This window comes from Miniopterus schreibersii (assembly GCF_964146895.1).
Source record: "Miniopterus schreibersii genome assembly, chromosome: 3".
Lineage (NCBI taxonomy): Eukaryota > Metazoa > Chordata > Mammalia > Chiroptera > Miniopteridae > Miniopterus > Miniopterus schreibersii.
Window position 1 is genome coordinate 70,003,130 of NC_138103.1, and position 23,783 is coordinate 70,026,912.

General features: G+C 38.8%; 2 protein-coding genes across 5 annotated transcripts; both read left to right on the forward strand.

Moving 5' to 3' along the window:
* The first annotated feature begins 215 nt into the window (after positions 1-215).
* Positions 216-3,335, forward strand: LOC308554534 (small EDRK-rich factor 1). The gene is made up of 3 exons (XM_081131757.1): positions 216-349; positions 1,108-1,216; positions 3,132-3,335. The coding sequence occupies exons 1-3, from the start codon at positions 343-345 to the stop codon at positions 3,202-3,204; spliced, it is 189 nt and encodes a 62-aa protein (XP_080987883.1). The 5' UTR covers positions 216-342; the 3' UTR covers positions 3,205-3,335.
* A 4,952-nt stretch (positions 3,336-8,287) lies between these two features.
* On the forward strand, positions 8,288-23,558 carry LOC308555008 (survival motor neuron protein). Of its 4 annotated transcripts, none has more exons than XM_081132745.1 (10): positions 8,288-8,545; positions 9,520-9,591; positions 12,179-12,298; positions 13,365-13,565; positions 13,716-13,868; positions 15,696-15,785; positions 16,764-16,874; positions 17,377-17,427; positions 21,046-21,071; positions 23,226-23,558. In XM_081132745.1, the coding sequence occupies exons 1-8, from the start codon at positions 8,468-8,470 to the stop codon at positions 17,422-17,424; spliced, it is 873 nt and encodes a 290-aa protein (XP_080988871.1). In that variant the 5' UTR covers positions 8,288-8,467; the 3' UTR covers positions 17,425-17,427; positions 21,046-21,071; positions 23,226-23,558. The 4 variants fall into 4 exon arrangements, with proteins under 4 accessions (XP_080988871.1, XP_080988872.1, XP_080988870.1 ...); XM_081132746.1 differs by lacking the exon at positions 23,226-23,558 and adding an exon at positions 22,005-22,182; XM_081132744.1 differs by lacking the exons at positions 21,046-21,071; positions 23,226-23,558 and having other exon boundaries at positions 17,377-18,660.
* The last annotated feature ends 225 nt before the right edge of the window (positions 23,559-23,783 follow it).

A 23,783-nucleotide genomic window follows, 5' to 3' on the forward strand; every position in this document is an offset into this window, starting at 1 on the left:
GGAAGTCCGCACAGGCCTATCCCCTCTCAGACACGAGGCCTGTTTCGGAACTCTACCTAACTTGCAAAGCAGAAAGAGCCTGGGGTGCCGATTGGGTCCCCCACGCTGCAGCGGCGAAAGTCGCCGCCGCGCCCCGCCGCGCACGCGCAGCGGCTGGCCAGTCACGCACGTCGGGGGCCCCGCGCCGGTGGGCGGAGCGGCGGACGGGGCAGAGGCGTGGCCCCGCGGAGGGCGGGCGCCGGCTCCGCCCCCCGGCCTGCGGGTGGGGACGTCCGGTACGCTCGCGAGGAAGCCTTTGCTTTTCCGAGTCGCCCTCTGACCCGCCCGGTGGCGGTGGTCCGCATGGCCCGTGAGTGTGCGGACCGGTTGGGGAAGCGGCGCCCGAGGCGCGGTTGGCGGGGAGGCGGGGGCTGACTGGCGAATCCCCTTGGGTCAGGCGGGGCGGGGACCCCGCCTTCAGTCCGCAGAGAGGGACGGTCGGTTGCGGTCCGGCCTGGGAGGGCGCCTGCCCCTCAGGTGCGAGTTTGCACCGTAGAGAACACCTCCCCGGAGGCGAGGCGTGTGGAGACTGCAGGCCCGGGAGGGGTCCTGGCCTGGAGGTGGTTTATAGCTGGTACTTAAAATCATAAGGCCTCATAAAAACTGGGAGCTCCCGCTGAGTCTCCTCCCTAGTTCCTTTGTTTGGCCCTCACAGGTAATGTTGCGCAGGCATCTCCATTTGCTTGCTTGACAGTTGGCTTGTGACGGGCCGGCGTGCGCGAAGTGTGATCTGTGTACCTGTCTTTCTCACTCCGCCCACACCCCGCAAAAGCCAGAACTTATTTTGTAATACTGGCCCATCTATACAGACGATTGGAATGGAACGCCCGTTCTAAGAGAACTGGCATTTACAGCTAGTGAACATCTTGATTGGTATGATAAAACTCTTAAGATCTTAAGTATTTACCTTTAAGCGTCCTCCTTGTGGTCAGATCTGAGAACACCACTCAGTGCAGTACTCTGCTGGCTTATCTATTAAAAAGCAAACTTCAGATGCACTTAAATAAGAGCCTTACAATGGAATCGGTTTTGAAGATGGGAAAAGAACATGACTGTTTTTCTTTGTAGGTGGAAATCAACGAGAACTAGCCCGCCAGAAAAACATGAAGAAATCCCAGGAAATTAGCAAGGGAAAAAGAAAAGAGGACAGCTTGACTACCTCTCAGAGAAAACAGAGGTCAGTGATGCTAATGGGATTCTCAAGTCACTGACGTTTTCATTGTGGAGAATGGAAAGCATTTTTTAAATTCTTGGTAGAACTAGGCCTAGCCTGCAGAAAGGAATAACAGTTGAATATTTGTTATGTGCCAGGCATACTAAAACTATATGGGGTAGTTATCGTCCCAGCCCATGGATGAAGAATTTAAAGCTCTCAAGCTTTAAATCTCGAGATTCTCTGTAGAATCTCCTGCCACTCCATCACAACCATAAGAACTTCATTTAGCAAAATAATTGAACATCTTCCATATGTCCACTCTAAGGTGCTAGGCATACAACATTTTCAAAGCAGACATTCTAGCCAAACTAGTCTGAGTGACAGGTGATTCAATTAGTGATAACTGTTCTGAAGGAGACAAAAAAAGTACATGTAGCTATATTGACTTCTGAAGATCCATTGGGTTGGACAGAATGCAAGTGAACACCCTTAGTATATGACTATGTATGACAAATAATACAAAACTGCTATAAGAATGCCTTGAGACTGAGCTTAAGTGAAAAAAACAAAATGCATTCAGCACTAGCCGGGTCGCTCAGTTGGTCAGAGTGTTGTCCCATGCACCAAAAGGTTGCGGGTTCGATTCCCAGTCAAGGCAACCGATCACTGTTTTTCTCTCTCCCTTCCTCTAAAAATTAGTAAAAACATATACATGGGTGAGGATTAAAAAAAACATGCATTCATGTTTCTAAAAAAGTTAATCAAAGTTTAATTTTATTCTAAAGTCAAATGTTATTATGTGGAACTTGGAGGTCAAGTGAATAGTTGACTACTCATGCTTTAGTGTGACTTCTCTGTGGTCTTCAAGCTTGACTGCACATTAGAACCGCCTGGGAAACCTTGATGCCTACTTGGTCTGCTATGCCCTACACCCATTCCTGATTTAATTGGTCTGGGGTTAGGCATTAAAGGTGCTCTAGGTAAGTTTTATCGTACCTTAGTTAAACCTGACTTTTAAAAAGTTCCCCAGGTGAATCATTGTTTAATGAGGTTGAAGCCTTTAACCCTCACCCAAGGATATGTTTTTATTGATTTTTTTTTTAGAGAGAGAAGAAGAGCGGGGGGAGAGAGAAAGAGAGAAACAGAGAGAGAGAGAAACATCTATGTGAGCGAAACATGGATCGGTTGCCTCCCATATGTGCTCCCACCGGGAATCAAACCCACAACCTAGGTATATGCCCTGATTGGGAGTCAAACCCACAACGTTTTGGTATACAGGAACGATGCTCCAACCAACTGAGCCACCCAGCCAGGATGAGGTTGAAACTTTTTTTTTTTTTTTTTAATCACCTTTTTTAAAAAAAATCTGATTGATTTGAGAAAGAGAGAGACATTAATTTGTTGTTCCACTTATTTATGCATTCATTGGTCGCTTCTTGTATGTGCCTTGACTGGAGATCGTACCTGCAACCTTGGCATATTGGGATGACGATTCTCTAACCAACCCAGCTATTTGGCCACTGCTCTAGGAGACTTAGTAAATGCCCCTTTTTTCCAGGGAAAAATTTAGAGTGAATTAGCTTTGTTGACAACAAAAAATAACTGCTATTATTTCTGCATATAGCTAGCTAATGTCAGATGCTTTTCTATGTATTCATAGCTATTCCTCAGAAGGACCCTGATATGCATCGCTCTGATTTTGAAAGGCTTTGAGGTTATTTGCCTAAGGTGATGATAACAGAGATGGTATTCAAAATAAGATCTGGCTTCAAAGCCTTCTCATTCTTTGACTTCTAATTCTGTCTCCATCTATGAAAATGGAAAGACATCTTCTTTTAAATTGTCCTCTAACATACTGAGTGGGTGATATACAGAAAACAATTGAGGAAATAATCAGCTTTTCTGTAACAACTTACAGCCTTTTCTCCCATTATAGGGATTCTGAAATCATGCAACAAAAGCAGAAAGCAGCTAATGAGAAGAAGTCTATGCAGACAAGAGAAAAATGATGACTGACACTTTGGAAAAGCTGGGTGCTACTGCCAACTAGGTGTATCATAAACTCTATGATCAAGATTTTGTAGAGTAAACAGTCATTACATATGTTAACATATCCTTATAAAAACTATTTTAAACTTTACCTTTCAGTCTTAGTGTGATGTTTCAGAACCATTCTTCATAGAATAAAACACTAACCATGCATGTGCCATATTGGTGAACATTTTTTTTAATAGAAATCACTCTTTGTAAATTTTTTTAACATGTTTTTATTGATTTCAGAGGAAGGGAGAGGGAGAGATAGAAACATCAATGATGAGAGAGAATCATCGATTGGCTGCCTTCTGCACGCCCCCTACTGGGGATGGAGCCCACAACCCCAGCATGTGCCCTGACTCAGAATCAAACTGCGACCTGGTTCATGGGTCCACGCTCAACTACGGAGCCACACCGGCTGGGCTGAACGTTATTTTCTTATCAGCACTGAGCACATATATAACTAATTAGAGAGGTAATGTGGTCAGATAATAGGGTCTTCTATATAAATCTAGAATTTTTGTCTTAAACTTTGTTAAGGTAGATCTTTAAAGTCAACTTTATTATATAATAGAATTTAAGATGCATTTATCTAATTTGTCTTTGTAATCAACTGGTTTGCTTGAAGAATTTACAATATAATACAAATGACCTGGAATAGCAACTAAATGACCATAAACTAGGTCTTAGTAAGATTTTTATAGCAACTAAATGACCATAAATGAGGTCTTAGTAAGATTTTGATTTAGCCTGACCAGGCATGGCTTAGTGGTTGAGCATTGACCTAGGATCCAGAAGATCAGGGTTTGATTCCCGGTCAGGGCACATGCCTGGGTTGTGGGCTAGGCAGCCAATCAATGACTCTCTCATTATTGATGTTTCTATCTCTCCATTCTCCCCCTCCTTTCCTCTCTCTGAAATCAATAAAGATATATATTTTTTTTAAAAAAAGATTTTTATTTAACAGCTTTAACATTTTTGAAATAAATGCCTTTTTAAAAACAATAAACTTTTGATTTTTTTTTTTTTTTTAATCCTCACCCAAGGATATTTCTCTACTGATTTTTAGAGAGAGTGGGAGGGGGAAAAAGAGGGAGAAAAAGAGAGAGAGAAACATCTGTGTGAGAGAGACACATCAATTGGTTGCCTCCTGAACACTCCCCAACTGGGTCTGGGGATCGAGCCTGCAACCGAGGTATGTGCCCTTGGCCAGGAATCGAACCCATAACCCATTCGGTCTGAGGGCCAATGCTCTAACCACTGAGCAAAATCAGCCAGGACAAAAAAATAAAATAGACTAATTTTTAGAACAGAATTAGTTTTATAACACAATTGAGATTTCCCATACACCCACTGCCCCTGGATGTCTCTCCCTGCGTGTCTCCCCCATTATGAACATTCCCCCACATTTTGTAATTGATGAACCTACATTGACACACCATTATCACACAAGTACATAGTTTATATTAGGATTCACCTTTTGTATTTTAAAAGTGCCATTACTTTTTTTTCTTTTAATACTCACCTGAGTACATGCTTAGAGAGAGGAAGGGGGAAAGAGAGAAAAAAACATAGATTGGTTGCCTTCCATACATGCCCCAACCAGGGATCTTACCCGAAACCCAGGTATGTGCCCTGACTGGGAATCAAACCCAAAACCTTTTGCTGCACAGGACAACTCCCAACTGAGCCACTCCAGCCAGGCAAAAGTGCCATTTCTTAGTCTGTTCTGAGACTCTTCAAAAACTTGTGACTTGATGGTTATAAATTTTGAAAATGTGTTAACCTAGAGTAACTAAAGATTTGAGACATTATTTTCTGAAGTAAATGTGCATAATTATTGCAAAGAGAATAAGGTAACTTTAATGTATTATTCAAATACTTGATTTTCCACATCACACAATTCAACAAATTTTTACTGATCATCTCTCTACCTCTAAACTAATGGACAGATCTTCAAGGATTCTCCTAGTATCTCGCCCTGGCCAGTGTGGCCCAGCTGGTAGGGCATAATCGTCCTGTGTGCCAGGAGGTTGCTGGTTCAATTCCCGGTCAGGGGTACATGGCTGTGTTGCCTCCCAGTGTGGGACGTGCAGGAGGCAGCTGATTGATGTTGCACTCATATCGGAGTTCCTTTCTCTTCTCTCCCTTTCTCTCTCAAAATCAATAAACTATTCTAAAAAAAAAGAATTCTCCTAGTATCTTAATGAAGGTTCTGTTAATCTTGTGATAGGTCACTCACCAATGGTACTATCCATAATAGGATAGAATCCTAAGTCTCCAATACTGAATAAGGCAAACATGAAGTTTTTAGCCTGAGTTCTTATCTTCATATTGGCACTGATTTTCAAAGTAAAGCTTTGTTCTACTTACTCAGTTAACTTCAGTCTTCAAAACATTATATGATGGTAGTCACAAGGTCAAAAGGATTATAGTAGCTTAGGTTACAATCTAATAAAAAGGATAATGAAGAAGTCATTGCACCACAAAGATTCTTTATGGATCTGATTTCTGTAATTCTCTCTCTAGAATGTCTACACAGTGATAAGCCATGAGTACAAAGAATTTTTTTTATGCTTTATGCCATATCCTTTGCTTTTTTTAATGAATATTTTTCATGTTTAAAATATCACATGTAGTGGAATAACTTTGGACTTTTTAAAAATTAATTCTTTAAAATCTAGGGAAAACTACAGTTCCAAAAGAACATGAATATTTGAATAAAGAAGATCTCTGGGTTGTGATTAATCATTGAGACATATCCAAACTGAATGCTATCAATTTTTTATGGTATTTACTTGAATAAATTCATTGCAAAGATAAAGGGTTTGATTTTTAACTTCAACATTACTAGACATTTCCTCTAGACAGAAAAGAGGGAGAATTTAGTTGCTGAAATATATTGACACTTTAGTTTCTTTTCATGTAGCATGTATTTTTTTAAACATATCTTTATTGATTTCAGAGAGAGGAAAGGAGGGGAAGAGAGAGAGAGAGAAACGTCAATGATGAGAGAGTCATTGATCAGCTGCCTAGCCCATAACCCGGGCATGTGCCCTGACCGGGAATCGAACCCCGATCGCCTGGATCCTAGGTTGATGCTCAACCGCTGAGCCATGCCGGCCTGGCTCATGTAGCATATTTAAGCAAGGTAACTAAAATAGCTAAACTTCTAAAGAGGGAAACTGACTACAAAATATTAAGGGGAAAATACAGGTGAATAATTGTAACAAGTCAGTAAAGTTAATTCACGTACTAACTTTAGGTATTTCTTTGAGTTGTGACCAAAGCAAGATAAAAATATTTAGATGAAGTGGTACCAACTTTACAATGTAATTTGAAAAATAAGAAAATCCATGAAACACCCTTATGGACATTAAAAATACTATGTTACATCATCCTTAACAGGATTTAGCAATCTTCCTAAGTCTTGCTGAAAATAAGAGGGAGCAGCTGCTACGGCCCAAGGTGATATACTAAGGTCAGTTTCGTCAGTTACTTGATCCCTTTTGAATGCCTTTTCTATTAGTGGCAGTGTAAGAAATCATTTCCCACTTATCAAACTAGACTGTTTTTGAAAATTGGGCTAAAAGGGAATATTGATTACTGGCTTCATTTTTCTAACTTTAAAAATACATATTTTGCTCTTTTCCCCATGTTATTATAAATGGGAAGAGTTTACCCATGCCAGAAAATGACATATTTTTGTTTTGTATTTTCAAGTTCCACTTTGTAAAGAGAGTTTTTCTGTTTAAGGCAGGTGTACTACTGCTGTTTGAGTCTACAATCTGCTTCAAAATTACTGAACTTTAAAAAGCACATCCCCCACAATGTATACATATATCAAATCATCACCTTAAATACAAGCAATTTTCATTTGTCAATCATACATCAATAAAACTGAGGGGAGGGGGCATATCCCTAAAGTGAAAACCTAATATAAAATTGACTTTGACAATCAGATGATGAGATTTGTACACCTTACCATCTGTGTCATGGTTTTAACAGATATATCAATTATGTCAACTTCTTGAGGTAAATTCCTAATTGCCTTTGGTGATGAAGATCTATAAACATCAAAATTCAATTAAAAATTGAATTATTTTGATGATTGTCACAGTTTTTTTCATTAGATCAAACTGAATAAGAACATTTATTAAACTGCCTCCTATAGTTTCATCTGCTAAAGTACTTGCTTTATATAATAATCACATTTTGATATATGTTGTCTCTCCAAGTCATGAAAATGTCAATGAGATAAGAAGAATGACTACAAGTTGCTCAAATGCACTTCCCTATGAATTCCAGAAAGATTTAAAACTTACTACAGGCTTTTCCTTACAACTTTGCTTCTTAAAAACAAAACCTTTTACAAAGCACTCATTAGCTAATAATACACATTAGAAGTTCACAGATAGCCTGCTATTGGGACATGTGCCCAGGAAAATTGAGATTTTAAAATTTGACTCTAACATACTTTTTAAAATTAATTTTTAGAGACAGGAAGGGAGAGAGAAACATTGACTTGTCCCCCTTATTTATGCATCCATTGGTTGATTCTTGTACGTACCCTGATCCGGGATCGAACCCATAACCTTGGCATATCAGTACAACACTCTAACCAAATGAGCTACCCAGCCAGGGCTAAAACTCTTTAAAGCACTTAAAAATATATATTATTGGTTACCTCTGGACTGATTTTTATTGTATTGGTTTACCCATATTTTCTAAATCACCTGCAATGAACACTTTCAAACCTCACCTAAGGGTATGTTTATTGACTTTTAGGGGAGGAGAGGAGGGAAGAGAGAGGCACAGCTGTGAGAGAGAACCATCTATCGGATCGCCTCCCAGGGCGCCTGAGGGGGAGTCACCCCCAACCTACGAACGTGCCCTCATCAGGAATCAAACCCACAACCTTTTGCTGTAGGGAGGAGGCGCCAACCAACTGAGCCACTGCAGCCACCACAATAAACACCATTTTTAAAGAAAATGTATTGTTCAAAACAAAAACACCCTGGTAGAACCACTCTACAAATAAACAAAAGAAGTGAAATCGAAGAATTGAAAGCACACACGGAAGAAAAACAAGTGAGGCGGAACCCACTCCGCGCAAGCGGGCGGAAGCCGCGGGGCCGCCCGGCCGCCGTACTCTTCCGCTCCCAGAGGCCCGGGCGGCGGAAGTGGTCGTTCCCGGAGGCACGCAGCCCACGCCGCGCACTCCGTCGTGCCCTCGCCATGGCGATGGGGGCAGGAGGTGGTGGCGGTGTCCCGGAGCAGGAGGACTCCGTACTGTTCCTGCGCGGCACCGGCCAGGTGAGGTCCAGCTGGCTCTGCCTCCCCGGGGCCCAGTGCGGGCTGCTAGCGCCTGTCAGCTGGCCCCTGCGCCCCTTCCCCAGCCGCGGGGCGGGACCTGGCAGTCTGTTCGCTGCAGGACTGTGGTCCGCCTGTTTCTACACCTTTTCCTATTTGGGAACCGCCGCAACTAGCTCCTTCCTCGCGCAGCTTGGGCGTTCTGATGGCTTTGAGCAGAGGCCCTACCCCAACTTAATCGTACTTTGGTTTGTCCATTCTGACGGGCGCGTGTATGGAGGCAGGCCAGGGTGAAGCTGGAAACCAGTTAGGAGTCTACTGAAATGATCCAGACTTGGATCAGGGTGTTAGCAAAGGAACAGAGTACAGTGGTGCCTCGGTTTCCCAACGTCTCTCTGGAGGAACATTTCGGGTTAGGAACGCTGTAAACCCGGAAGGAAATGCTTCGGTTTTCAAACCCGCCTCAGAAGTCGAACATGCCACACGGCTCTGCTGAGGGCAAGATCCGGAGGCCTAGCTGTCGGCCGCTGATCCCTTGGTTTCGGAACGTTTCAGAACTCGAAGGGTCTTCCAGAATGGATCACATTAAAAAACCGAGGTACTACTGTACTTGGATTCTAGACATACTTTGAAACCAGAGGCAACAGGTGTTGCATATGGACTCAGTAATGGAGATTTGAGAGAGGAAAGTAAAGTATGAAGGAGTGAGAGGGAAGAGTACAAGGGAATTATCTTAATGATTGACCATGAAATTTAAGCTGACTAAGAAAGGAAATGAGAGTAGTAGGACCGTGAGAGACAGTTTTAAAAGCGAGAGGATCAAAGTTTTGCTGTTCCCAGTGAAGTAGAATGAATGTCATGGTCAGACTACTAGAAGGAGTAGGTTGTAGATCCTAGGTGGTGGTGGCACTATCTAACACATTTTTTTGATGAAACACATTCAAACACAAATTGTTTTTGTTCTGTACCCTTCCCAGAGTGATGATTCTGACATTTGGGATGATACAGCACTGATAAAAGCTTACGATAAAGCTGTGGCTTCATTTAAGGTATGAAACGTTTACTTTTTTGCTTATGTCCTCATTCACTTGGGAAAAAATTGATAACATTTGCAGTACAGTGTTAAAGTACATATTATTTAGTTCTAATTTTGAAGATTAAAAGATAACATTGGTCAGTTAAATTAGACATTTTCCTTAAAGTAGTGGGTAGATAGTCTGTTCATGTGTCATGCCTTTAAGAGAGGCAATTTAACTAGAATTTTAAACACTTGTTGCTTTTAATGTGTTTTTATTGCATAAAACTATGGAAGTTATCTAATTCAGATTAGTGGAAGGACAGTGTGAATTATAATTTTTAAACATTTAACAAGTCTTTCTTGAAATAATGGTGGTAATAAATGGCAGTAGTGCATTAATTAACACTTGTGGAGTGTTTACAGTGTTCTAGGCACACTTTTAACTGCTTTACATATACTAAATTAACATAATCTTCCCAGATCCAATTACTTGGGTTTCAAGTCAGGTGTTCCTGATGGTAGGAATGTACAAGTCTTTTACGGGGTGTAGTCTGTTTTTGTGGCCCACACAAGACATTTACACAGTTGTCCAACATCATCACTTTACCCACTGTCAGAGGTAGTTGGTCTTATTGAGCACCATGTGTGAGCCCTCAATAGTCCAGGCAGAGCATACGCTCATATAGAACACCAAGCATAGAATCCACTCCCTTCCTGTACCATAGGTAGAAAGATCAAACCTGTGTGTCATCCTTGAAGCTGAATTCTAAATTTGTCAATAGCATGCTTTCCAGTGTACTCTTAGACTAGAAGTACACTAACTCAGGGTTACCAAGACAGTTCAGTAAAGTTCAGATTAAAATGGGGCTCAGTGTGGGATGGGATAGGTAATATTGTAGGGGGAAGTAATCTGAATAGAGGAAAGGAACTGATTTGAGGAAAAAATAGTTTATTTTTAGTTGTGTTGAGTTTGAGATAAATGTGAAGATATGAAATTGATAATTGGAAATGTTGGATTGAGCTAAGGAGAAAAATCAAAGCTGGATAATAGCTTTGGAAGTCTGTTTGTATAGAAGTTATAATTGAAGTAATAGGAGTATATGATCATAATCAGGTAAAGAAGGATGGCCCAGTTTTGTTGGGAATTCCCAAGCTTAAGACGTGATCAGAGAAGAAATAAAAGCATTGGGATACCACCACCCCCACCGGCTGGCGTGGCTAACTGGTTGAGCACTGACCTTTGAACCAGGAGGTCACAGTTCTATTCTGGGTGGGGGCATATGACCAGGTTCAGGGTTTGATTCCCAGTAGGGGGCATGCAGGAGACAGCCTATCAGTGACTCTCTCTCTTCATTAATGTTTCTATTCTCTCTCCCTTTCCCTTTCTCTCTCTGAAATCAATAAAAACATATTAAAAAACAAAAGGCATTGGGACTCTACATTGCTGTCATTCAAACTCATGAATATCAAAAAGAAAGATGATCAACAGAGTCTAATGTTACAGAAAGACTGAGAGTGAGAAGATTTGATTAAAGGGGTATTTTTTTTTTTTTAAACATATCTTTATTGATTTCAGAGAGAGGAAAGGAGGGGGAGAGAGAGAGATAGAAACATCAATGATGAGAGAGTCATTGATCGGCTGTCTAGCCCGCAACCCAGGCATGTGCCCTGACCGGGAATCGAACCCGGATCTCCTGAATCCTAGGTCGATGCTCAACCACTGAGCCAAGCCTGGCCGGGCAAAGGGGTATTTTTTGTTCCCCCCTCACCCCAAAATAAAAACAGTTTATTTTGTTCATGAATTGTTTTTAAATATATCTTTATTGATTTCAGAAAGGAAAGGGGGGGGGCAGAGAGAGAGACAGACAGACAGACAGACATTAGTGATGAGAGAGTCGTCGTTGATCAGCTGCCTCCTGCATTCCTCTTCAACTGGGGATTGAGCCCCACAGCCCAGGCGTGTGCCCTGACCGAGAATCGAACCTTGATCTCCTGGATCCTGGCTCGATGCTCAACCACTGAGCCACACCTCGCCAGGCAGTTTATGAATCTTTTTAATTAATTGCTTTTAGAGAGAGAGAGAAACATCATTCTGTTGCTCCACTTACTTATGCATTCATTGGTTGCTGCTTGTAAGTGCCCTGACTGGGAATCGAACCCACAGCCTTGGTGCATCTGGATAACACTAACGAACTGAGCTATCCGCCAGGGCTGTTCATAAATCTTAACAGTTAGATATCATCTCAGTCCACATGGCTTCACCTGGAGGGGCTCACTTGGGCGGGGGGTGGGGGTGGGGGTCGCGGTGAGGAATCTACTTTCATGATGGTTCATTCACACAATTGGTGCTCACTTCTGCTAAGAGCTCAGCCAGGGCTGTGTGCTGGGGGCCTCTGTTCTTCTCCAAGCAAGCCTCTTCATGATAAGGAGTCTTTAGAGCTCATAATTAGAACTTGATGCCTTGAGGGCAGTTTCTGTAGCATGTGGGATGGTGAAAGGAGGAAGTGGAGGCTATCTGAGGTGGTGGGGCCTTAAGAGCAGCTTATAATGACTGAATTATATTGTGACTTTTTCTGAATCATCCTGTAACATGTACATTTCTATTCTTATTTTCATAGCATGCTCTAAAGAATGGTGACATTTCTGAAGCTTCAAATAAACCAAAAGGCACACCTAAAAGAAAACCTGCTAAGAAGAATAAAAGCCAAAAAAAGAATACCACCACTCTCCTGAAGCAGGTTATTTTAAGACACTGGGATTTAACTTCAAAGATTTCTTTCATATTGTTCTTATTAAATAGTGTAAAGTATATTTAAGGAATTAGATGGGACTAATTAACACTAAATTCAGGACGATGTTCACTTTATGTGGGAGGGAGAGGGAGAAAGGCAGTGCTATTTTGGGAGGAGGACCTGAGGGGCTTAAACTGAATTGGCCATGTTTTTGTTTTTTTATCTTCACCCACGGATATTTTTTCCATTGCTTTTCAGAGAGAGTGTGGAAGGGGGGAAGAGAAGGAGGGAGGGAAGGAGGAAAAGAGAGAGAGAGAGAAAAACATCAATGTGAGTCAGAAAGACACATAGATTGGTTGCCTCCTGCACGTGCCTGGACTGGGACGGAGAGACCTGCAACCCAGGTACATGTCCTTGACCGGGAGTCGAACCTGCGACCCTTTCATCCGAGGTCCAATGCTCTAACCAGTGAGCTAAACCGGCCAGGGTGACTGTTTTACTTTTTAAACTCTGGGGTGGGTATCCTTTTTTTTTCTTCAAAAACCCTAAAACTATTAATACCCAGGAACCTAAAATTCTGCATAGAGTCCTTCCTGCTATTTAAAACAGTAGACCTGGAAGCTAAATATTAGAGGTGTCAGTCACTTTAGTTCCATCATTAACAAGGGGGAAGAGACTAACTTCTGTTAAACATTGCTGTATGCCAGGCCGGAGGTGCAGGGCATGCCACACTCCCTCCTCTGCTCTTCACAACGAATAAACAGGGGAGGCGGGTTTTATTATGTTCACTTAGCAGATGAGGAAAATGAGACTCAGATTAAAAACTTGCCATGGTTATAAAAATGGCAGAATTTATGTTATATGACAGGATTACATTATATTTATATTGGAATTCACATTTATGTGTTTGGGGCTCCAAGTCTTTTTTCACTGTTTCTTTCTGCCTTCCAGATTATTTAACTGAAGGCTATGCCTTCCATCCCCCACCCTACCCCACCCAAGCAAGACAATAGTTTACCTTCTTTAAAAGAAGTATGTTCATGTGCATGTGTATCTTTTTTTGTTTTTGTAGTGGAAAGTTGGTGACAAATGTTCTGCCATTTGGTCAGAAGACGGCTGCATTTACCCAGCTACCATTGCTTCAATTGATTTTAAGAGAGAAACCTGTGTTGTGCTTTACACTGGGTATGGAAATAGAGAGGAGCAAAATCTGTGTGATCTACTTTCCCCAACATCTGAAGTAGCTAATAATATAGAACAGAATACTCAGGAGGTAAGGATACAAAAAATAGAATTCTTGGGAGCAGAGACTAGATGAGAAGCTACATGCTATCACTAGTTGTCAGTTTGATCCACGGAGGTGTTAAATTTTCCTTAATGGCACCTATATAACAACAATACGTATATTTTTTTCTTTTTAAAGAATGAAAATGAAAGTCAGATTTCAACAGATGAAAGTGAGAACTCCTCCAGGTCTCCTGGAAATAAACCAAATAACATCAAGTCAAGAACTCCATGGAACTATTTTCTCCCTCCACCACCCCCTATGCCAAGATCAGGACTAGGACCAGGAAAGGTAATTTTTACACACAAAAGATTTCCCAGGGAATATTGAAACATTCAACAAATATTCAAATGCTCCATTTAGAGAATTGTAAATTTTCCCATGAAACTTTTGTCCCTTTCTGTAGGTGTTATAAATACACACTTGAAAATTCTTTTTTTTTTTTTTTTTTTAAATATACCTTTATTGATTTCAAAGAGAGGGAAGGAGAGGGAAAGAGAGAGAGAAACATCAATGATGAGAGAGTCATTGATCAGCTGCCTCCTGCACGCCCCCGACCAGGGATCGATCCCACAACCCGGGCGTGTGCCCTGACCTGGAATGGAACCCCAATTGCCTTGATCCTAGGTCGACGCTCAACCAATGAGCCATGCCCGGCTGGGCCACACTTGAGAATTCTTCAGAAAGGAAATATGATAGTAATGTAGAATAGTTTATAATGAAAAGCTTTTCCAACTTTTTAAATGGAATATTAGGTATTAGACTAAATAATGTAGTGAACTTAAGTTAGAAAGTATGATTTATCAGCTAACTATCCTGATAGTTTCCCAAGTCACTGCGTAAGATATGTAAAAATCAGAAAAGAATACAGTATTTACATCTAATATAGGTATAATCCTAAGGAGCTCCCAGATTATTATAGAGTACATGTAAATATTGTTTTCCTTTATGCTGCTTTTGGTTATAAGTAACAAATCAACTTTAAAAAGGTATCGTGGAACCCAAGTAGGTATTTCCCTGTCTGGTTGTTTTGTATAAAATAGTGATTTCCCTGGAGGTTATGCTATTGAAGAAATAATTTTTTTTTAATAAAAATATCAAGCATCTCTTATTAAAACATTTTCTGAAAGATCTTTTTTTTTTTTCTTTTTTAATATATCTTTATTGATTTCAGAGAGAAGAAGGGAGAGGGGGAGAGAGATATAGAAACATCAATGATCAGCCTGGCCGGGCGTGACTCAGCAGTTGAGCATGGACCTAAGGATCCAGGAGATCGTGGCTCAATTTCCGGTCAGGGCACATGCCCAGGTTGTGGGCTTGATCCTCAGTCAGGGGCGTGCAGGAGGCAGCTGATCAATGACAACGCTCATCATTGATGTTTCTCTCTCCCTCTTCCTTCCTCTCTCTGAAATCAATAAAGGTATATAAAAAAAACAAAAACATCAGTGATAAGAGAGTCATTAATCAGCTGCCTCCTGCACGGCCCCTGCTGGGGATCGAGCCTGCAACCCCAGCATGTGCCCTGACTAGGAATCGAACCTCGATCTTCTGGATCATAGGTCGATGCTCAACTGCTGAGCCACACCAGCTGAGCTGCAAGATGTTTCTTGAGGTTTACATCATATTACAGTTTCTAGAATGATCAAGCCTCTTAATTTATGTGTGTGTGTCTCTATGTGTGCATGTATATATCGAGCTTCTTTGGTCTTGGAGCTGATTTTTCTTGCTAAGTGAGAGGTTTACTAATTTTTACAACATATGCTCTAAATTAGCATATGTAACGACTAAAAAGGATGTCAATAAAAAAGATTATACAATCCAGGTAATGAAATTGAGGGCAATATAGTGTTTTATGAATAAAATATCTTGCTAAATACACTATCTCTTGATTTATTAGGTAATCAAAATTTTTTCTTACTTTGATTTTACTCCCTGAATGTGTGTAGGAAGGAAATGAGAAAAATCTAGATTTATGAGTCTGTTTCACATCAGCATTTGGTACATGCAATTCTATTTCATCTTTTTGATTATTTAAATTCTTTTTTGGCATTAAATTTTTTTTTCCTCTTTTCATATTGAAATTAGTAAATTAATCTTCCTTTGAAATACTTTTTGCAGCCAGGTCTAAAATTTAATGGTCCACCACCACCACCGCCGCCACCACCCTTCCTATCATGCTGGCTGCCTCCATTTCCTTCTGGACCACCAGTAAGTACGAACAATTCAGAATAAACTTTGCTTTCATACGTAGGTTCTAATGGGTAAAAACTTGAACTAAACCTTGGGGGTTTTGTTTTGTTTTTATCCTCACCCAAGGATATGTTTACTGGTTTTTAGAGAGAGACACACACAGAAACATTAATGTGAGAAACATCGATCGGTTGTCTCCCGTATGCTCTCTGACCGGGGATCAAACCCACAACCTAGGTGGTATGTGCCCTGACCAGGAATTAAACCTGCAGCCTTTTGGTGTATGGAACAATGCTCCAACAAACAGAGCCACCCAGCAAAGACGGGTTTTTATTTTTAATGCCAGGCTCATTCCTCTTATTGCCCCAGCTCTTAGCCGTACACGGCCTGCTTCCTTCCTGGCAGAAATTGTATCTTGCCCTATAGGAACGTGGTTCCTATTTGGAAGGGTTTAATTATGCCGTACATAAGGATTTATGTTCTGCTTTTCCAGGTGTGCTTGGATGTTAGCTTGTGATCATGTAAACTATCCGGACATCTAATGGTAGAGTTTCAGATAGCAATAGCCCAGATACAAAGACACTTTTTGGCCAACTGTGTGTGTTGGGGTTGGGGCAGTGCAGATGTTCACCCAGGACCTTTATTTGAAATGCTGTTAGGGTGTTTTATTAAGGAAAACCATCAAAGTGTTTATGCTTGGTCTTTCGCCCACAGCTTCATAATGGAACAGAAAAGCAGTTCAAATCAAAGCAAAATGTGTAAACATGTTATGCAATCTATTGTCTTTTGATTGTTGTGCAGTTTAATTTTGTTGGTCTTTTGTTGTTGTTACTGGTAGGCTTTCTTCAAATGTCAGATCTTAAAAAGAAATTTTAAATAGATAACATGGATTTAGGGTAAAATACAGTTAACACTCAGCATTGTTTCCATAAAATGGATCTCCAGACTTCACATTTTTGTTTACTGACTTTAAAGTATATTTTTCTTCATTACCAGGTAATTCCACCACCACCTCCCATATGTCCAGATTCCCTTGATGATGCTGATGCTTTGGGAAGTATGTTAATCTCTTGGTACATGAGTGGCTATCACACTGGTTACTATATGGTAAGTGATCACTCACCATCTTTTCCCAACATTTTGTGGTTATGTGACTTTGTTGTGTTTGTGACTAAAAAACTGATTTGTTACATTAGCCAGATCCTAAGGGTTTAAAACTACCTTAAAAGTTTAAAAAATACAACTATTTGTCTAAGGCTTAAATTACTCTTCTGTTATCTCCACTAAGTGTAATTGTAGTGCAATTAAAAATATTTCAATCTCTTTAATCTTTCTGGGTTTTGTTTTTTGTTTTTTGTTTTTGGTTAGTCCTCGCCCAAGGATATTTTTTCCATTGATTTTTTTTTTTTTCCGATGCAGGGGCGAACACTCTAACCACCAAGCCACACTGGCCAGGGCTAGAATCACTTTTAAAGCACATTAGTAGGCTATAAACTTGTTTTTCAATAATACTTGTTGTTAAATAGAATTAGTAAAATGTCTGATGTGAAACAAAATGTTTTTTAATATCTGTATACTATTCATTTAAATTTCTTTATTTTCCTTACAGGGTTTCAAACAAAATCAAAAAGAAGGAAAGTGCTCACATTTTAATTAAGGAGTAAGTATGCCATTATTATAGAAGTGAATCTTTTGTATACATTTTATAGTTTTTGGAAAACATATTTTAAAAAATGAAATGTTAAAAAGTAGAAAAGTTAATGTAAAACTATATTAAAGACATTTTGCCCTGGCTGGTGTGGCTTAATGGTTAGAGCATTGGTCCTTGCACCAAAGGGTCATAGGTTTGATTCCCCATCAAGGGTATGTTCCTGGATTGCAGGTTCAATCCCCAGCCCCAGATGCTGGAGGTAACCAATTGATGTGTCTCTCTTACATCAATATTTCTCTCTTTCTCTCTCCCTCTTTCTCCTTTCCACTCTCTCTAAAAATCAATGGGAAATATGTCCTCAAGTGAGGACTAACAATAAGTAATAGTTAAAAAAAGACATTTTGATACCAAAACTATTTGATAAAAGGTTTATCTACATCCCCTGTAGAATGCTCATGATATCAAAGTATCTGTCATCTCACCAAGTACATGTTTGTTGGTGGTATGGAAAGAAAAACATCCTTTTCAATAAAGAGATCCTTAGAATGAGTGATGAAACTGCATCACTGGGGTCAGAAAGCTGGATGTGCCTTTTGACTTGTGAGGCAGTATGAAATGCACTGTGAACTATCAAGTGTTCTGGTCAAAAAAGTGTAACTGGAATTTAATCAGGCCTTTGAGATCTTTCCATTTACCGAAAGTACTGGGGATCGAGCAACAAGTTAAATGACAACTCAAAGAAATGATCAGACAGCTCTTCAGTGTGGAATGCTGTTAAAGATAACAGTCCTCGTTTCTTCAAAAAGTCAGCAGCATGAAAGAAAAAACGGTGTGGAGCGGGTAACTATTCTAGTTTAAAAGTGACTTAAAAGACAACAGCCAAATACAATGTGGATCCTCAATTGGACCCTGGTTTGAAATGACTTGGGTATTGAGGAAATTTGAATATAGACTGGATTTTAAATAATATAAGATAATTATGGCTAATTTTATGAGCTATGATAAGGGTATTGTAGTTTATAGAAGAATGTTTTTAAATTTGCATACTAAAGTATTTAGAAGTGAAGTGTTACAATGTCTCAATATATTTTTAAATGGTTTATCAAAACGTCTGTGTGCATGAAGCATATATAGGCTATTGAATTTAAGTGGTGTGTTCATGGATGTTCATTGTACTGTTTTTTCTATTTTCTGTATGTTTAAAAAGTACATGATAAAAATGTTCAATATTTTTAAACTAAATTAGTAAAAGCTATGTGTCTATCATTGTATTTTTTTCACATATTTACACTTTTGATCCATATTTATCTATATTTTGATATGGATGCCATCATTGTGTGTTTGTGTCCACTTAACATCACATTAAAGATTATTAATTTTAGAGAGAGAGAAACATTGATTTGTTGTTCCATTTATGCATTCATTGGTTGATTCTTCTATGTGCCCTTACTGGGGATTGAACCCACAACCTTGGTGCATTGGGATGACACCAACCAACTGAGCTACCTGGTCAGGGCCAACATCACATTTTTAATACTTTTACATATTCTCTGTCAGATTGTCAATATGTTATGCCACTATTCCTTTAGTTTAGTTTTTGGCATTCTGGATAATGTTACAGTAAATATGTCCTTATAGGTAGTGATTTGATTCTGTTCTGTCATAGCCTTAAGGAAAACTTCTGTGTTGGGACTATTTGATAAAAGATTGTGGATATTATTATGATTTTTGGTAGATGTTTCTGTGTTGCCTTGAAAAGCAAATTTTGAAAAACGTATTTCTTTTTTGATTTTCAAAATGGGAGATGCACTTCTGGGAGGGGTATTTTTTAAATTACCTAAATCATATTTGAAAGTATAATTACTTAGGGGGCAAACTTGGAGGGAAATGGGGCATATCTATAATGTAAAATATAATTTTAAAAGAGCATAACTATATTTCACTCTTTGATTAAAGTCATTTTCATTCAATTGAAGTTCTTCAGTTAATAGTAATACAAGAATACACTCTGTTTTGGGTACTTACAACTATTCCCACTATTTTTATTTTATTATTTTTTAATCCTCGCCTGAGGATACTTTTTCCATTACTTTTCAGAGAGTGGAAGGGAGAGAGAGACATTGATGTGAGAGAGGCACGTCCGTTTGTTGTCTCCCGAACTCGCCCTGACCCTGACAGGCCAGGGATCGAGCCTGCAACCGAGGTGCGTGCCCTTGCCCAGAATCAAACCCGGGACCCTTCCGTCCGTGGGCCAATGCTCTAACCACTGAGCAAAATCAGCTAGGGCTATTCCCACTGTTTTTAAATATTTTATCATTTTCCTCATGAATACTTGGTAGGATGACAATTCATTTTATCACCTTTCCCATTTGGAACAATTTTCAGTTTTTTGAAAGATTAGTCTATTGCAGCAGTTTTCACCCCTTTCATCTCATGGCACAATTAAACTACTAAAATTCTGAGGGACACCAAAACACATTTTTTGCCAATCTAACAAAAAAAAAAGCCATAATTTTGATTCATTCACACCAGATGGCTATTATGTTGGCTGTTGTCATTTTTTTACTTGACAGTGTAAGGGAAAAGAGGTCAGTGGCCCTGACTAAATAGGTATTGAATGTTTTAAAAAATTCTTGCAGCGCTGAGCTCGTGTGGCCCAATGGTTGAGCATCAACCTAGGAACCAAGAGATCATGGTTTGATTCCTGGTCAGGGCACATGTCTGTGTTGTGGGCTCGATGGGGGCATGCAGGAGGCAGCCGATCAATGATGTTTCTCTCTCATTGATGTTTCTATGTCTCTATCTCCCTTCTCTAAAAAATCAATAAAAACATATTTAAACAAACAAAATTCTTGCAGCATACTGGTTGAAAATCACGGGTCTCTTGTATTATGATGGTTAAAACAAAATACTAAACAACATTACACTAAACCTCCCAAGTATGTAAGATTAATATGTCACATTTGGGGTTATGATACATATTTCTATATGACAATAATCTATTTCCAGTTTTTTAACAGTTACATACAATTATTTTTGTGTGTTGATTAATTTTATTTATATCTTGGGCTTCAAATTCTAAATAGTTCTGTAGATCATCATATGTCATACTGCTTTCCCAAAAGAATAAACTAGTTAATAATGCCCTCATTCTTTTTTTTTTCCACTCTCATCTAATTGTTAGAGTATCTACTTGTTATAGTTTAAGAATTCTTCTTTATTGTTACTTTTTTATAAAATAAAGGTCTTAAAATTTAAACTAATACTCAGTTATTCTTGTAATTCTTTGTTTTTTAAAACTACATTTTTGCTTGTTATTTATAGCAGTCTAACAGGAAAATATGTTTAAATGAAAATACATAGAACTGTGTATTATGCTACCTGCTATATATAAAAATATATATTTACATACGTGTATATATGCATTGTCATCTCAGTGATATTCAGTTTACCCCTGAAGAGGGGCTAGAAGACAAGCATGTGAGGGAGACTTCACAGTATACCCTTTTGTATTTTTTCTATTTCTGTGCTGTGTACATTTGACAATAAAAAATATGTAATTAAAATACATCTGATAAGATGTATCAATCATTATTCTTTTAAACTTCTAATTCTTTCTTTTTATAGGTTATTCCTACAGTAGTCTTTAACAGGTAAGTGCTTTTTCCTCATTATTTCCTGTTTATACTGAGATATATATGTACTATATATCAGTATATAAAACTGTCTTGTTTTAAGCAGCTGCAGAATACTCTTATGTATAGATGTATATCATATTTAAATGAGCTCTTATGGATGGAAGTTTAGGCTGTTTGCAGTCATTTGCTATTAAAACTACAGTCAGTATTATTTTATATAATTCTTTTTGTAAATGTATGAATACATATTTAGGATTATCTAAGTAAATAGAATTACAGTCTAGAATCCCAGTCTAGAATTAGAACTGCTAGATTGAAGAGGATACACATTTATAATTTCAGTAGATTTTTGTTAAATTGCTCTCAGTAGAGATTGTATTCATTTATATTCCCACCAACATTGAGAGCTCCTGTTTCCCACAGTTGAGCTAATAATTTATCAAACCTTTGGGTCTTTGTCAATCTAATGAACATGATTATCTCATTGTATTTATAATTATTTTATTGTGAAGTTCAGCACCTTTTCATGTGTAAGAGCTATGTGTCTTGTCTTTTCTGAAAACTTTATGAACATCACCTTTGCCCACTTTTCAACTTGGATACATTTTTCCTTTTGATTGGCAAGAATTCTTTGTATGTTATAGTAACCACCCCTTTGAGATATGCACTGTAGATAGGTTTTTCTAGTTTATCATTTCATTTGACCTTGTTTATAGTGATAGCAGTTGTCACTTTGACAGAAATGTTTGCTTTTTATCTAATCCTACTACTTTATTTTCATATAGTCAGATTCATTCCTTTTTTATGGCTTTTGGATTTTTTCCTAATGTTTCTATAGTTTTACTTTTTTTCTTGTATATATATGGTTATTTCCCCATTATCATTTTAGATATTTGTGTTTACTCTCTTTTAAATTTTTGCTTATAAAATTTTATGTGCTGTGCCCAGCCAGCATGGCTCAGAGGTTGAGCATCGACCTAGGATCCAGGAGATCACGGTTCCATTCCCGGTCAGGGCATGTGGCTGGGTTGCGGGCTTAATGCCCAGTGGGGGCGTGCAGGAGGCAGCCGATCAAAGACTCTCTCATCATTGATGTCTCTCTCTTCCTCTCCCTCTCCCTGAAATCAATAAAAAATATATTAAAAAAATAAATTTTATCTACTGTAGATCCTTTTCACTCATAGATTCTGTATTTGCAAATTTGCCTATTTGCTAAAATTTATCTGTAACCCCAGGATCAGTATTTGTGGCGCAGAAAGGTGAAAATTTTGAGTCGCCTGACAGATGTTCCCAGTTGAGGTTGAGCAGCACTGTTCTTGTTTCAGTTCTCATACTATGAACAAGTGTCCTTTTCACAGTCTTAGTGCTACATTTTTGTGCCTTCTGATTTCTCTCCCTAAAATGGCCTTTAAGCATTATGCTGAAGTGCTATCTCGTGTTCCCAAGTGCAAGAAAGTTGTGATGTGCCTTCCAGAGAAAATACATGTGTTAGATAAACTTCATTCAGGCATGAGTCACAGTACTGTTGGCTGTGAGCTCAGTATTAGTGAATCAATATAGGTTAAATAACTTGTGTTTCAACAGAAACACACATAAAACAAGGTTATGTGTCTATCGGTTGATAAAACTGTGATCAGAGGCCTGTGGGAACTTAGCCCTGTGTTTCTTCTAGGAGCGATGGCTTAGTGTTTATAAGTTCAATGGTTGTGTTGACTTTAGAACATAACCACCGTGAATCATGAGCATCAACTGCATTTCCTTTGACTTAGTTACAAACAGTATACAGAAGCATGAGATTGTGAAAATGACTTCGCTAGCAATTTTAGTGAGACTTCACATACCGCAAACCCAAATTGTTTTTAGCACATGGCTTTGATCATTGTTTTGTAATATGAGAGATCAAATACCAGTGCTCCTTAAATCTTTAAAAAATATTCTTGCTCAATTCTTCCAAATGAATTTCCCAATTAATTTGTCTATTTAATTTAACTATTCCATAAAGGTAGAAACTAGGATTACATTAAGTATATTAGCAGATTTTTATTCTGGTTTTATTTACCTTGATGAGTGTATTGCTTTCCATTTTTTCTCTCCTTTATGATTTTTATAAGAAAACAGGTTTTTAAGTTTCATAATTATATCTAGACTTTTTTTTTCTTTCAAATTAAGGTGCAGCTCTCTCCCAAGGAGAAGGGTATTTTGATATGCCCTGGTCGAAGAGAACAGTTTTCATCATTTTCTTCATGAGCACTTGGTTGAGTGGCACAATCATCTACATTTGCCCTTGTCATATCTGACTCGTACTTAAGTAATCAGCCAGGTATTTCTAGGGAATAACCAGTTTGAATAACTGAACAATGGAAATGTGAGTAATTAAAAGAAACTAAAGGTCACATACAGTGCAGAAAAGTCAATCTGTCAACTCATTTGTATATTGTAACTTTCTTAGTATGTTAAGCTTTTTACTAATACCTTTAAAAATAAATGGTAAATATTTTTTAATCTTGACTATCTGAATATTTTTCTTTGGAATACATATGGTAAGATAGAGTTTGTAGACAGAAAATTGCTCAGGGAAAAGGAGTTAGATTGTAAATATACAACCAATTATAAACTGTTGCTGATAATCCATGGTTAAGAAGCAAGGCCTAACTGAAGCTGAGTATCAAGAACTGGACCGGCCAGTCAGGAAGCAAGGCTGTATTGTTTCTTTAAAGTCATATTGTC

Excerpts from the sequence above, each read along its gene's own strand:
- LOC308554534 (XM_081131757.1), top strand. Across the intron at positions 1,217-3,131 it reads ACCTCTCAGAGAAAACAGAG|GGATTCTGAAATCATGCAAC; the intron begins GTCAGTGATGCT and ends CTCCCATTATAG.
- LOC308555008 (XM_081132745.1), top strand. The coding sequence starts at position 8,468 with ATGGCGATGGGGGCAGGAGGTGGTGGCGGTGTCCCGGAGCAGGAGGAC. Across the intron at positions 9,592-12,178 it reads AAGCTGTGGCTTCATTTAAG|CATGCTCTAAAGAATGGTGA; the intron begins GTATGAAACGTT and ends TTATTTTCATAG. Across the intron at positions 13,566-13,715 it reads TAGAACAGAATACTCAGGAG|AATGAAAATGAAAGTCAGAT; the intron begins GTAAGGATACAA and ends TTCTTTTTAAAG.